The 12866-nt window shown below is 43.1% G+C and overlaps 1 protein-coding gene across 1 annotated transcript in view; it reads right to left on the bottom strand.

Moving 5' to 3' along the window:
• The window catches only part of NEK5 (NIMA-related kinase 5), a 95370-nt gene that overhangs the window by 18648 nt on the left and 63856 nt on the right, over positions 1-12866 (bottom strand). Inside the window, exons 17-19 of the mRNA XM_006879606.1 lie at positions 8598-8718; positions 7243-7377; positions 4339-4476 (exon numbers count right to left, since the gene is read on the bottom strand). Of these exons, the coding sequence (XP_006879668.1) occupies positions 4339-4476; positions 7243-7377; positions 8598-8718 (394 nt within the window). The remainder of the gene's footprint in view (positions 1-4338; positions 4477-7242; positions 7378-8597; positions 8719-12866) is intronic.

Below are 12866 nucleotides of genomic sequence, written 5' to 3' on the forward strand. Positions count from 1 at the left end.
AACAACAAGATGTAGACACACATACCATCATGCTCACTCTGTTACACTGAACTAAGCAAACCACAAAGCCAGTCCAGATTAAAGAGAGTATGGGAAATCTACAAAAGAAGAGAGGAGCTCTCTCTCACACACGCTTAACCACCATCTGTGTCTGATAGGCTAAAAGAGTATCTTACCACAGTTTCCAGAAAGAAAATCCCTAACCACCAACACTCATCCCAGCGTTCTGATGTTTCCTGAGACCCAGGTTGGACGACTCCAGGCTTCTAACAGTTATAACGTGAAAACCTACTTCTGTAAAGATTTAGCGCCTTAGGCCTTCTATGAGTCAGTTCTGCTGTGTCCTGAGGGTCACCACGAGCCAGAATCACTTCAGCACCAACGTGCTTGAATTATTTTCTCTTCATTAGATTATAAATGATACATTCTTTTACTATAATATAGTGGTTAACCTTTAAAAAAATTCTAAATGATTTTTCAGAATTGTTTCTTTTTTTGTTCTTCTACCTGGGGCCATGGAGGTAGGTGTATCAGAGACAGTGAGATTGGCTCAGGATAGAGCAGGGTTCCAGGCTATTGTGCATAGGGTCACTATGAGTTGTAGTCAACTCAATGGCACATAACAACAACAACATATGCTTTTTTTCATTTTAAGGATTTTTAGGAGTTCTGGTAGCCTAGTGGCAAGAAGCTGTACTGCAATCCTGAAGGCTTGTGGTTTGAGACCACCAGCTGCTCCATGGGAGAAGGATAGACAAACTCTTCCCTTGTGATTAACTGCCTCTGAAAACCCCCAGAGGGTCAGCTATGGGTCAGTTCTGACTCAATGGCACAAAACAACAACAAGCATTTTAAAGTGTATAATTCTTTCACACTAATGGCATCATCATGTTGTACAACTTTCCTCATTACCTGTTAACTAAAGAATTTTATCACCTCAAACAGTAACCCAATGTCCTTAATACCATAGCTTTCTATTTTTTCCCCCCTCTCAGCTATTGGAGGTGTTGTTGTTGCTGTTGTTGTGCTATTGGGTTAACTGCACACACAGTGAACCTCTGAACAATACCTCTTAACTTTGCCCTATCCCTAGTCAGCCTCAATGTCTCTGACCCGCCCGACCCCACTGCCACAGTCACTGTGTAAATCCATCTCATCGAGAGTCGTCTTCTCCTCCTCCGACCCTCTACACTTCCAAGCATGATGCCCTTCTCCAAGGACTGGCAACATGCCCAAAGTATATGAGACAGAGTTTCAATATCCTTGCCTCCAAGAATAACCAGATCGGAAGATGTATTACACTGGGAAAGTCTGCAGTCAGGGAGTTCTCTAAATTGTTGAGGACTAATGATGGCAATTTGAAGACTAAGGTGCATCTGATTCATGTATGTCTTTTCAGTTACAAATTATGCATCCGAGAGCTGGACAATGAATAAGATTGACAGAAGAAGAATTGATGCCTTTGAACTATGGTATTGGAGAAGAATACTGAATATCCCATGGACTGCCAAAAGAACAAACAGATGTCTTAGAGAAGGTGCAGCCAGAGTGCTCCTTGGAGGCAAAGATGACATTCTTTGGGCATATTGTTAGAAGAAGCTATTCCCAGGAGAGGGACATCATGCTTGGAAAGGTAGAGGGATATTGTGAAAGAAAGGAAGGCCCTCAACGAGAGGGATTGATGCAGTGACTGTTGCAGTGGGCTCAAGTTCATAAGAAATGATGAGGACGGCACAAGATTGGACATAGGGTCACTCTCTATGAGTCATACTCCATGACATCTAAAAACAGCAACAAGAATGACTGATAATTACGAGATCATCTCAACAGCACCTAACAACATTAATTATATGTTGAATTGATATATTTTATATAATGAGTCAAATAAATCCATTCCTTAAAATAGCTTAAGGATCCATTCAGTAATAAGGAGCTCTAGTGGCTTAGAAGTAAGGAGTTGCACTGCCAACCCAAAGGTATGCGGTTCAAATCCACCAGCTGTTCCTTTGAAAAACAATGATCAGTCTCCTCCTGTGCAATTTACAGCCTCTGAAAACCCACTGGAGGGACAGCTATAAGTTGATTCCGACCCAAAAGCACATAGCAACAACAACATTCAATAATATATTCCTTCCAGAAAATTTTGGAGTATTTGAAAATGTAGGGAGAAAATACCAAGGTTTCAGCTCAGCTTCCAGTTGGTGGCATAGGGTCGCTCTCTATGAGTTGCACTCAGTGGCATCTAAAAGGAAGGAAAATCCTAGCTATTTTGAAAAGCAGCCAGTGAAAACACTGAGTCATAATTCAGACCCTAATTGATATGGGGACAGTGCAGAACCGGGTAGCATTCTATTCCTTTGTGCACGTGAGGCAGCTAAGGACAACTCATTTAAGACACCTTTGCAAAACCCTGCTGGCAGAATGCAAGAAAAGAAGAGAGAGAACGACAAGTACCTTTAACACAGCAGTAGCACTAGAGGGGAGGTTGCCTCAGAATGAAATCCTCCAGGGAAGAGCATACCTGGTAGATGAACCTTCTACAATACTTGAAGGCTCTTTTCTGTTTAAAAGTTTGCAAAAAGTTCCCTTTTGATCCCCAGAAAAGGCCCAGAGTCTTGTCTGGACCCAGGCTGAAGCGCTTGAAAGACTGAAGGGCCCCTCGCAGTGTGGCCTCGCCCAGCCCCACAGCTGCCAGCACTGGGATATCTCCCTGCTCATTCTCTTCCAACAAAGCAAGCCTGCTGGACCATGTCACTCAGAAAAATCCCAGACTGCCTTCTCAACTTTGTTTCTCCACATTTCCTGGGAGAAAGGATGTGCACCCTTGTGCTCATTGTACTAAAGCTTGCAGGCCCATCTGCAAGGGCTTTGGCGTACAGCTTTAACACTTGATCAGAGGACCAAACCCTACTTAAGCTTTAGGAAGTAACAGATGGTTTCCCTCAAAACAAACAAAAGCAGAAATCTTTCTAAAATTGTAGAGTGGAATAAAAGCTACATTTTTTTTATGGCTCATGAAATAAGCATTTGAATCTACTGAACAGCTAGCTACCCAAAAGAAACAGAGAGTGAAGCAATACAAGTGATCTTCACCCACAAAACCACGGCTACTTCGTTGTTGACTTGACAGTGGTTCATGGCAACCTCCTGTGTCTGGGCGGCGCTGTGCTATGCAGCTTCAGTGGCTGACTCCTGAGGACAGAGTCAGGCTTTTCTTCCCAGGCGGCTCGGGGGGGGGCTGTCTCACACCTCAGCTCAGGGCTCCATAAGGTGTGTTGGTGGAGGTAGTGACAGTAATCCTTTACCATCGAGTAGATCCCAAATCATAGCAACCTCACGTGTGCAGCCCAGGATGTTCCAGGGATGTGACCTTTCAGAAGCAGGTCTCCAGGCCTGTCTTCCGAGGCACCTCGGATGGTTTCAACCACCAGTCTTTGGGCAAGTGGATGACTGAGTGACCATGGGCACCTGCCAGGTACTCCAAAAAAATCACCGCTTTTGTAATTAGGCAATTCCTGCTCATAGTAACTTCATGTTATGCAGTAGATCTGCCTCCCAGGGTTTTCTTAACTATATAATCTTTATAAAAGCTCAACAGTGGGCCTTTGTTCCACAGAGTCATAGGCTAAGTTTGAACCATCAACTTTAGCAGACAAGTATCTCAGTCATTTGCACCACTCAGGGGCACCAGAAAATCATTGTTGTTGTTGTTGTTGAATATCTGATCCTCTAGTGGGTTTTCAGAAGTAGTAAACCACATGGGAAGAGATTGCCTCTATTTCTCCTGTGAAGTAGTTGGTGGATTTGAACCACATGCTTTTGAGTTGTTAGTGCAATTTCTTACCACTAAGCCATCAGTGTTCCCATTAAAAAAAAAAGGCATCAGAGCTTACCACAAAGCCTTCAGTCCTACTTACTTAACTTTCCATCCATTGTCAACTGATTACAGTAAGAAAATGACTCTTTTCACCTTCTAAGTTTATGTTCTTTGTTAGTGACATTTGAAACAGGCTTGAACAAAGCAAATCAGCTAGTGAAAGGGCTAGACACCCTCCCACTTCTTTCTTTCGAAGCTCCAAGGCCCAGTGACACGGCGGTTATGTGCTTGGCTGTTAAGCTACAGGGCAGCACTGTGGACCCATCAGCTGCTCCTTGGAAGAAAGACGAGGCAGTTTGCTTCTGAGAAGATCCCAGCCTTCGCATCCCTAGGGCGCAGTGCTGCTTGCTCTAACCTACAGAGTCAGAGCAGACCCCCAAGGCAACGGGCTTTCTGCATTTACAGGCCTTCCGTACAACTCCTCAGCGGCCTGATCATCTCCTTAAACAGAAACTACATACCCAGTTTTCCTTCATTTGCAGAAAATGAGCTGGTCATCAAATGTGCTGCTGACAAGGCATCCAGTAAGGTCCCTGGAGCTTCATGTCGCCAGTGCTTCCTGTTTTCTGGGACTCCTTCAAGCACAAGGACTTGGCCATCTGAAGAGGAAGCCATGATAGCAAATATTATAAACAATCTTCATTTCATTTGCACTTTTCTAAAATTAAAGTATATCAGAGACTTTGAGGCAACCTAACTCTACCTGCTTCACTTTATTAATAAGGAAACTGACATACAGAACAGCTTAGTGATTATTGTTATTGGCTGACAGTAGAGGAGACCTTTTACTTTGTAACCAGACTTTTTCTGGTGTGTTAAAAGTTCTACTCTATTTGCTTACTGTAAATTCTATTTCTTCCTGTAGCATTGACCTAGAAGAAATTAAACTGTATTACTTTTGCAAGCTCTGTCTGGAAAGATTGATGACTTTCAAATAGTGTATTTATAAAAATGTAACTCTGGTGGCCAACTGGCAAGAAACCACGCTGTAATACTAAAGGCTTATGGTTTGAGTCCACCAGCTGCTTCGCAGGAGATAGACAGGCATTTTCCTCCCGTGCCATTAACTGCCTCTGAAAACCCACTGCTTTTCAAGCTGTTGTTGTTATGTGTCATCGAATTAGAACTGACTCATAGCAGGCGCTCCAGTTCTGACCCTCAGAGGCTGTAAAGCACACAGGAGGAGACTGTCCATCTTTCCCCTCAGATTAGCCAGTGGGTTCAAACCAAGTGGTTCTGGATTGTCAGTGCAACTCCTTACTCATTAGGTCACTAAAGTTCCCTAAATGTAAGTGTTGCTATTGTTGTTAGGTGTCATTGAGTCGAGTACAACTCCCAGTGACTCTGTGATCAACAGACATGAGTCCCATTCTATCCTGCGCCATCCTCATCATCTCTGACACACTTGAACCCATTGCAGCAGTCACTGGATCAATCCATCTTGTTGAGAGTCTTTCTCCCTTTCGCCAGCTCTCCACCTGTCCAAGCATTATGTCCCTCTCCAAGGAAGTCTTTCCTGGCAACATGCCCAAAGTATGTGGGGCGAAGCTTTGTCATCCTTGCCTCCAAGGAGCAATCAGGCTCCTCCCTCCCCAAGACATATTTGTTCTTTTAGCATACGACTCATAGTGACCTTATGTACAACAACCCTAAACGCTGCTCTATTCCATGCCAATCTTATCATCTCTGACACACCTACCCCCGTTACCCCAGTCACTGAATCAATCCATCTCATCGAGGGTCTTCCCCTCCTGCACTGTCCCTCTACCCTCCCAAGCATGACATCTCTCTCCAAGGACTGATCCCACCTTGCAACGTGTCCAAGTAAGTCAAACGAAGCCTTAGAATCCTTGCCTCTAAGAAGCAGCCTGGCCTTACCCTTTCTACAATGAACCTGTTTGTTCTCCTAGCAGTCCATGGTATATCAATATACTCTTCTCCAGCATCAAAGCTCAAAGACATCAATTCTCCTTCCATCATCCCTAGTCATTGCCCAGCTTTCTGATGCATAGCAAGTAATTGCAAAGACTATGGCCTGACTCAGATGCACCTTAGTCTCCAGACTGACATCATTGCTCTTCAGTACTCTGGAGAGGTCTCTGACAGCAGACTTTCCCAATGCAGTTTGTCTTTTAATTTCCTGACTGCTGGTAAGTACTTTGCAAACCTATGTCAAGTTAATTCATATACTTTAAGTTACTAAATTCCATGATAATGTTACATAATCACATACCTAACTACCCTGCCATCAGCATTCCTCTCCAAATCGTATCCACATTGAGGGAGTGGGTAAAACTAAGCTTCTTAATAACATATGTGTTTATTTTATCTCTGCACCCAGCCCTATGTCTTCAAGATGAATACAGGAAACACGTAACAAAAATCTACAGCACATGTTGAAGTATAATTATCAGCAGGTTGCTGTGAAGCCTCTTCCAAGGAAAAGTTATGCCACAAACTTCAAAACCAATGGGTGGAATTTAGGTTGGAAATGCCAGATCCTGCACACTCAGCACACTGGTTCACAAAGCAATTGTGTGTATCTCTGTGTGTGTGTGTGTGTGTGTGTGTGTGTGCAGAGTAAGGTGAGTCTGATCCAAGCCATTGCATTTGCAATTGCTTCATATACAGGTGAAAGTTACACGATGAGTACACAAGACCAAAGAAGAACTGACCCCTTCACATTGTGGTGTTGACGAGTATTCAATATCCCATCGACTCTCGAATAACAAACAAATCTGTCTTGACGGAAGTACAACCAGGCTGCTCCTTAGAGGCAAGGCCTTTATCTCACATACTTTAGGCATGTTGTCAGGAAGGACCAGCCCTTGGAAGAAGACATTGTGTTTACAGAAGCAGGAGGTGGAAGGTTCTCGAGGAGATGGTACAGTGAGGGCAACCATGGACCTGATTGTGGTGGAGATTGTGAGGGTGGTTCAGGATGAGGCAAGGCTGTTCACTCTGAGTGGGAGTCAACCCATCGTACCTAACAGAAAAATCCAGAGACTGCACTGAAAAGTAAGAACTCATTATTCCGAGTGAACTCACCTAGTCCCAAAAGGACAAATACTGTTATAAGACCATTACTGTAGACTGTGTATGAGCATCCAAGGCGGGGGGGGGGGGGGGGGGGGGGGGGGGGGGGGGGGGGGGGGGGGGGCGGGGGGGGGGTGGGAGGGGAGCAGAGGGCTGAGGATGAGTGGGGGAGGGCATTAATCACAGGGTCGCACAATTTGATGGGTGGACGGAGGAGTGGGGTGAACTTTGCAAGTAAACCAGTATAAAATAGAAAAGTAAGAACTCTCAGGCCAAGGTGAGCACAGAGTGGTGGGCTGACAATTTAATGCGGCTGATCTGAGCCTCACCTGCAGGCTCGCTGGAGCAGGTGGAGGTGACATCAGCCGCTGCCATCATTCGCAGCAGCGTCTGTGGAGCCCCAGTGCCCCACTGTCTCCTGTTTTCTGCAGCCGCAGCGGCAGCAGCTTTCTGAGGAACCACCTCTGAATGCAAAGACACAGAAGGAGTTAGTCAAAATCAGCCAGTGTGCACCACATCATTCCACGGAGCCCTGGGGCAGCCATCCCTGGCTCTTCAAGGTGAGGAGAGCGCACACCTTCAGTCTATCATAGATCCTTATTTAGAAAAGCAAAAATAGAAATCAGTTTCAAAATTATGTCACCCTTATCATTAATACTTGTTGTTGTTGTTATTAGGTGCCTTCAGGTTAACTACTCCAGTGATCTTATAAGCAACAAATCCAAATTTTGCCCTCTCCCACATCATCCTCACGATCTCTGTCACGCTCAAGTCCATAAGGAAGTCACTTATGGCAGACCATTGTGTTGAGGGTCTTCCTCTCTTTCTTTGACCCTCTGCCTTTGCCCTAGCATGCCATCTGTCTCCAAGGACTGGTTCCTCCTTAAAATGTGCCAACAGACACTGAAAAGAAGCAGAATGTGTGGTGCTCCTGGGAGAAGCTGGCTCTGAGAGGGTGGGCCACAGTGCTCAAAGACCAACCCTGAAACCAGACAAGAGTGCTGGTTCTCCTAGGCTGCAACACTTCCATGATACATCTTCAAGGATATGAACACGTACGGCTAAGCACAACTGATAACAGTGCATCTAAATTCCAAAATCAATCTCCATAATAGTCTATGTGTTTCCTACTGCCAAAGGGGCCCTTTAGAGTAGTGAGAGAAGACCTTCACCCTGAAACCCACAGCATCCCTTTTCAGCAGGAAGTAGCTAAGAGAATACGCCATCCCCTTTTCCTTATGAATCAGGGTGAAGTCTCTCTTAGGAAGGAGTGATAGGGAATGGCAAAGGACACACTGACAAAGGAGATTAATCAGAACTGGCTTTGACAAGCACTGTGGCAACTGGACAATCAAAACAGACATTCGGGGGGAAGAAGAACGAACTGGGAAGGAGGGTAGAGAAAACAGTGCAACAATGAATGAATGAAAACCCAAAATCTCAGTAAATGTTCATTAAAACTAATAAAATGTAATAATTTTTTTTTAAAGAGTGCTGGTTCTCAGGGAGCGCTGATAACTACAGGGCTGGCCAGGCGGTGAGCATGTTGTCAGAGAAGTCCAGCTCAGAGGGAGGACAGAGGGGTCAGGTGACTGTGGAATGTAGAAGGCTGGTGAGGAGAGAGGTCACACAGATTGCTGGTGAAGCAGTCCCTTCTCAGCTGCAGCTTTCACAGGACACCTACCTGCTTCTGGGAAACAGAGTTGTTCAAACGCTTTGTCTGTATAATCTTCATGCTGTTTCATAGATTTATCCTCCTTGAACTTCCTGTCATCCTCAAAGTTCAAAGTTTCATTTAATATGTCCTAAAGTAATTCCATTCAGTTTCATGAAAAAGAAAGCATATTTGGGGGAAAAAATTTTATGTTCCTTAGTATACCATTTAGCAAGACATATAGTAACCTTAACCCTAATCCTTTGATATAGTGTTCTTTCCACTTTAGCTTCATTCTACAGAATTCTCAAGGTCACCTCCTACACACCTTGCTTTCAGAATGCAACACACCTAAGTAGGTCCACAAACAACACTAACTAAAGTGATCATTTCTTTATCAAGCTGATCAAAGCATGCAATAGCAAACAATGAACCCTGAAGAATAAAACCTTCTTGATTCATTTGTGAATTCCAACAGGCCAACTGCTGAGTGTCATGGCACAAAAGTGCTATGGGTATGCACGTACTCTTGGGCTCCAGTCTGGAAAGAGGCCCCATCTCTGGTTCCCACTGAGCTCTGGGGCACTTAGAGGCTTAAGAACTAAAGAGAGGTGGATATCAACTATCATCATGCCAATAGAATTCTCTAACAAAATGCTAAAAAATGATAGATGAAGGCATAAAAAAGCTAGAAAACATGGAATAAATTCATTACCAAGTGTTATAGATATGTTGTTTGTTGTTGTGTACCATCAAGTTGGAACTGACCCATAGCTGACCGTCCAGCAGGTTTTCAGAGGCAGTTAATCACATGGGAGAAGTTTGCCCATCTTTTTTCCTTGGAGAAGCTGGTGGATTTGAACTGCAAGCCTTTGGGTTGTCAACATAACTCCTTACCACTATGCCACCAGAATTTCCCTACGTGAGATAAGTGTGTGTGTGTGTGTGTGTATGTGTGTGTGTGTACATAAAAATACTCATGCATATACATACAAATAAAAGCCTATATCTTTATTATATATGTTGGAGGTCTTCCTCTCTCTTTCTCTTTTCTCTGACCTTCCACCTTTCTCAGCATGATGTCCTTTTCCAATAATTGGCCCCTTCTGTCAACATGCCCAAATTATGTGAGACAACAGTAAGAGGCAAACCCCCAACAAGATGACTGACACTGTGACTGTGACAACGGGCTCACGCATGTCAGAGACGATGAGGATGGTGCAGGAGCTGTTGTTCGTAGAGTAGCTATGAGTTGTAAGCTCCTCGATGACACCTAACACCACCAACAACATATTATATATGGATATCTAGTGTGTGTATAATGCAGACAGAGAGAGCTCTAGTGACCTAGTGGGTAAGGAATTGCACTATCAACCCACAGGTAGGCGTTTTGAATCCACCAGCTGCTGCTTTCCAGGAGAAAAATGGGCAATCTGTTCCCATGTGACTTTTGCCTCCGAAAACCCATTGGAGGGTCAGCTATGAGTCGGTTCTAACTTGATAGCAATGAGTGAGTGACAATGTGTATATATGGACAGAAGGATGAGCAGTCTTCTCTGATTTATTGCTTCTGAAAACCAGCTAGAGGGTCAGTTTCAACTCAATGGCACACAACAACATATATATGTATCTATATAAATATACATATGTGTGTGTGTATACATATGTGGGTGTGTATATCTATCTATCTATATTAATAGATTGGAAGAAAGAGAGTATCTATAGGTCAGGAGACATGGTAACATAGTGGGGTATGTCTTGAACTGCTAACAAAAAGGTGGGTAATTCCAGTTCACCAGTAATTAGCCCCACAGGAGATTGTCTAACCATCATTCACTGACATCTACTTGAAGGTAATAGCTTTGGTTGGGTTTTATATATTGAGGTTCGTGGTTTGAACTCACCAGTCACTACATAGGAGAAAGATGTGGCAGTCTGCTTTCTTAAAGAGTGTGACCTCAGAAACCTTAAGGGCAGTGCCACTCTGTAATCATACAGGCATTCTAAAAGGTGAGATCAAACTGATGGTAGCAGGCTTTTCTAGAGACAGTAATTGATAGGGGAGCTCTGGTGATGTAGTGAGCAGGGAGTTAGTGGAAAGGCCCTGCCTCTCTGTCAGTTCAAATCCATCAGGAGAAAGGTTGTCAAGGTCATTCCATGTAGTTTACAGCTTCAGAAACCTGACAGAGGGTCAGTTATGAGGTGGTTCTGGAATCTCTATTCTTCTCAGTGTCATCCATAATCCATCTCTAATACACTTGAGCCCACAGGAACAGTCATCATGTCAATATATCCTGTTGAGGGTCTTCCTCCCTTATCATGACCCTTCACCTTTCAAGCACAATGTCCCTCCCCGAGGACTGGCCCATCCTAATATGCCCAAAGTATGAGATGAAGTTTTACCATGCTGGCATCCCCAGCTGCACCTTTTCTAGAACAGAATTATTTGTTCTTTTGTTAGTCCAAGATACAGTCAATACTCATCTATACAACTCAAAGATATTGTTTCTTTTGTCATCCTTAGTTATTGTCCAATTTTCAGATGTGTAGCATGTAATCAAAAAGGCCATGGCTTTAATTAGGTGTACTTTAGTCTTTAAACTGATGTCTTTGCTCTTCAGCATTTTGGAGAGGTTCCTGACAGCAGAATTTCTCCCCCCACTCCTTGACTACTAGTACTAAGGGTGTTTTTTTGCAGAGCCAAGTAAAACTACACTCTCATAATTTCTACGTTCTGTTGAACCACTTTTCTTTGTAATTGGCATAAATAGGGATCTCTTCCAATAGGCTGGCCAGGGAGTAGTCTTTCAAATTGTTTTGGTATAGTTGAGTGAATCTATTCAGTGCAGTATTGATTTGTTGAAGTATCTTAGTTGATATTTCATCAGTTCCTGGAGTCTTGTTTTTCCACAAATGCCCTAATGCAGCTTAGACTCCTTTCGTGAATACCGTTGGCGCCTTATCATATGCTACCTCCTGAAATGACTGGCCATCAACCAATTGCTTTTGGTAGAATGACTCCACGTAATTCTTCCATCTGTATAATTCAATACTTTGTCCCTGGAATCCTTTAGTATTGCAACTGAGGGGACACAGTATCTTGCCATCAAGTAAGTTGCCACCAAGTTGGTTCTGCCTCATGAACACAGTATCTTGACTTTGCTCTTCAGTTCTTTCAGTGTGAGAATAGTGAGTGTGTTCCTCCATTTTTATTTTCTAACTTGCAAGTTTCATTGTAATTCTTTGCATTTTATTTTCAAGTCACTCTTTGAAATCTTCTGTTCCTTTTTCTTAAGTTTTATGTCTTCATTTAGCTTTAACTCTTCTATGTTCTAGATCATATTTCAGAGTCTCTTCTCACATCCATTTTGCTCTTTCCTTTCTTTCCTGTCTTTTTAATGACAGTTTGTTTAAATTATGTTTCATGTCCTTGCTGTCATATTATTGTTGTGTACTGTTTTTTTGGAATGGGTTCATAGCCAACACACCAGTGGGTTTTCAGAGACTGTAAATTACATGGGAGGAGATTGCCCATCTTTCTCCCATGGAGCCACTGATGGATTTAAACCTTTGGTCTGGAAGCGCAATCCCTTATAACTAGGCCACCAGAGTTCCCTCAGCATATACTCATTGTTGTCAGCTGCCAGTAAGTTGGTTGCGACTCACGAAGACCTCATGCATAAAGAATACAATTAATTATTCCACAGAGTTTTCAGGGTTGTGACTTTTGAGAAGCAGGTCACCAGGTGAGTTTCCTGAGGTGCCTCTGTGTGTGTTCAAATGGCCAACCTTTAGATAAGTAGCAGAGTGCTTAAAGGTTTACACCATCAGTGAATTCCTTACAGAAAAGGCAAATCCAAAGAAAGTTAAATGGAAATACAAAACCATTTCTTTTTATATTTGTTAGAAGGTCTGACAAAAAGTGGAATAAATATAAATAATTTAAATACAATAATAAAATGAGATTTGGATATCTGTGCATTACATTCATGCACTAGGACAAGAAAAGTCCAAATGCATAATTGAAATTTACCCAAAGACCAAAACAAAGTTGTCAATAACTATCAATAAGAAATGACTTTGATTAAAGTTATCAGTAACTCTCAAAAACCCCTCATTACTATCAAGTGGTCGTAACTGACCTTCCAGCAAGTGTTTGAAGGCCGTAAAGCACACAGGAAGATTTTTTCCCCCTTTCTTTCTCCCTCAGAGCTGCGGATGGATTCAAGTTACCAGAGAAGTTTGGTCTCTAAGTAGTAGAACGACTCTACACAGACTACACCACCAGAGCTTAAATCA

The sequence above is a fragment of the Elephantulus edwardii genome, unplaced genomic scaffold (assembly GCF_000299155.1).
Source record: "Elephantulus edwardii isolate Elephantulus edwardi_28Jun2011 unplaced genomic scaffold, EleEdw1.0 scaffold00004, whole genome shotgun sequence".
Taxonomy (NCBI): Eukaryota; Metazoa; Chordata; class Mammalia; order Macroscelidea; family Macroscelididae; genus Elephantulus; species Elephantulus edwardii.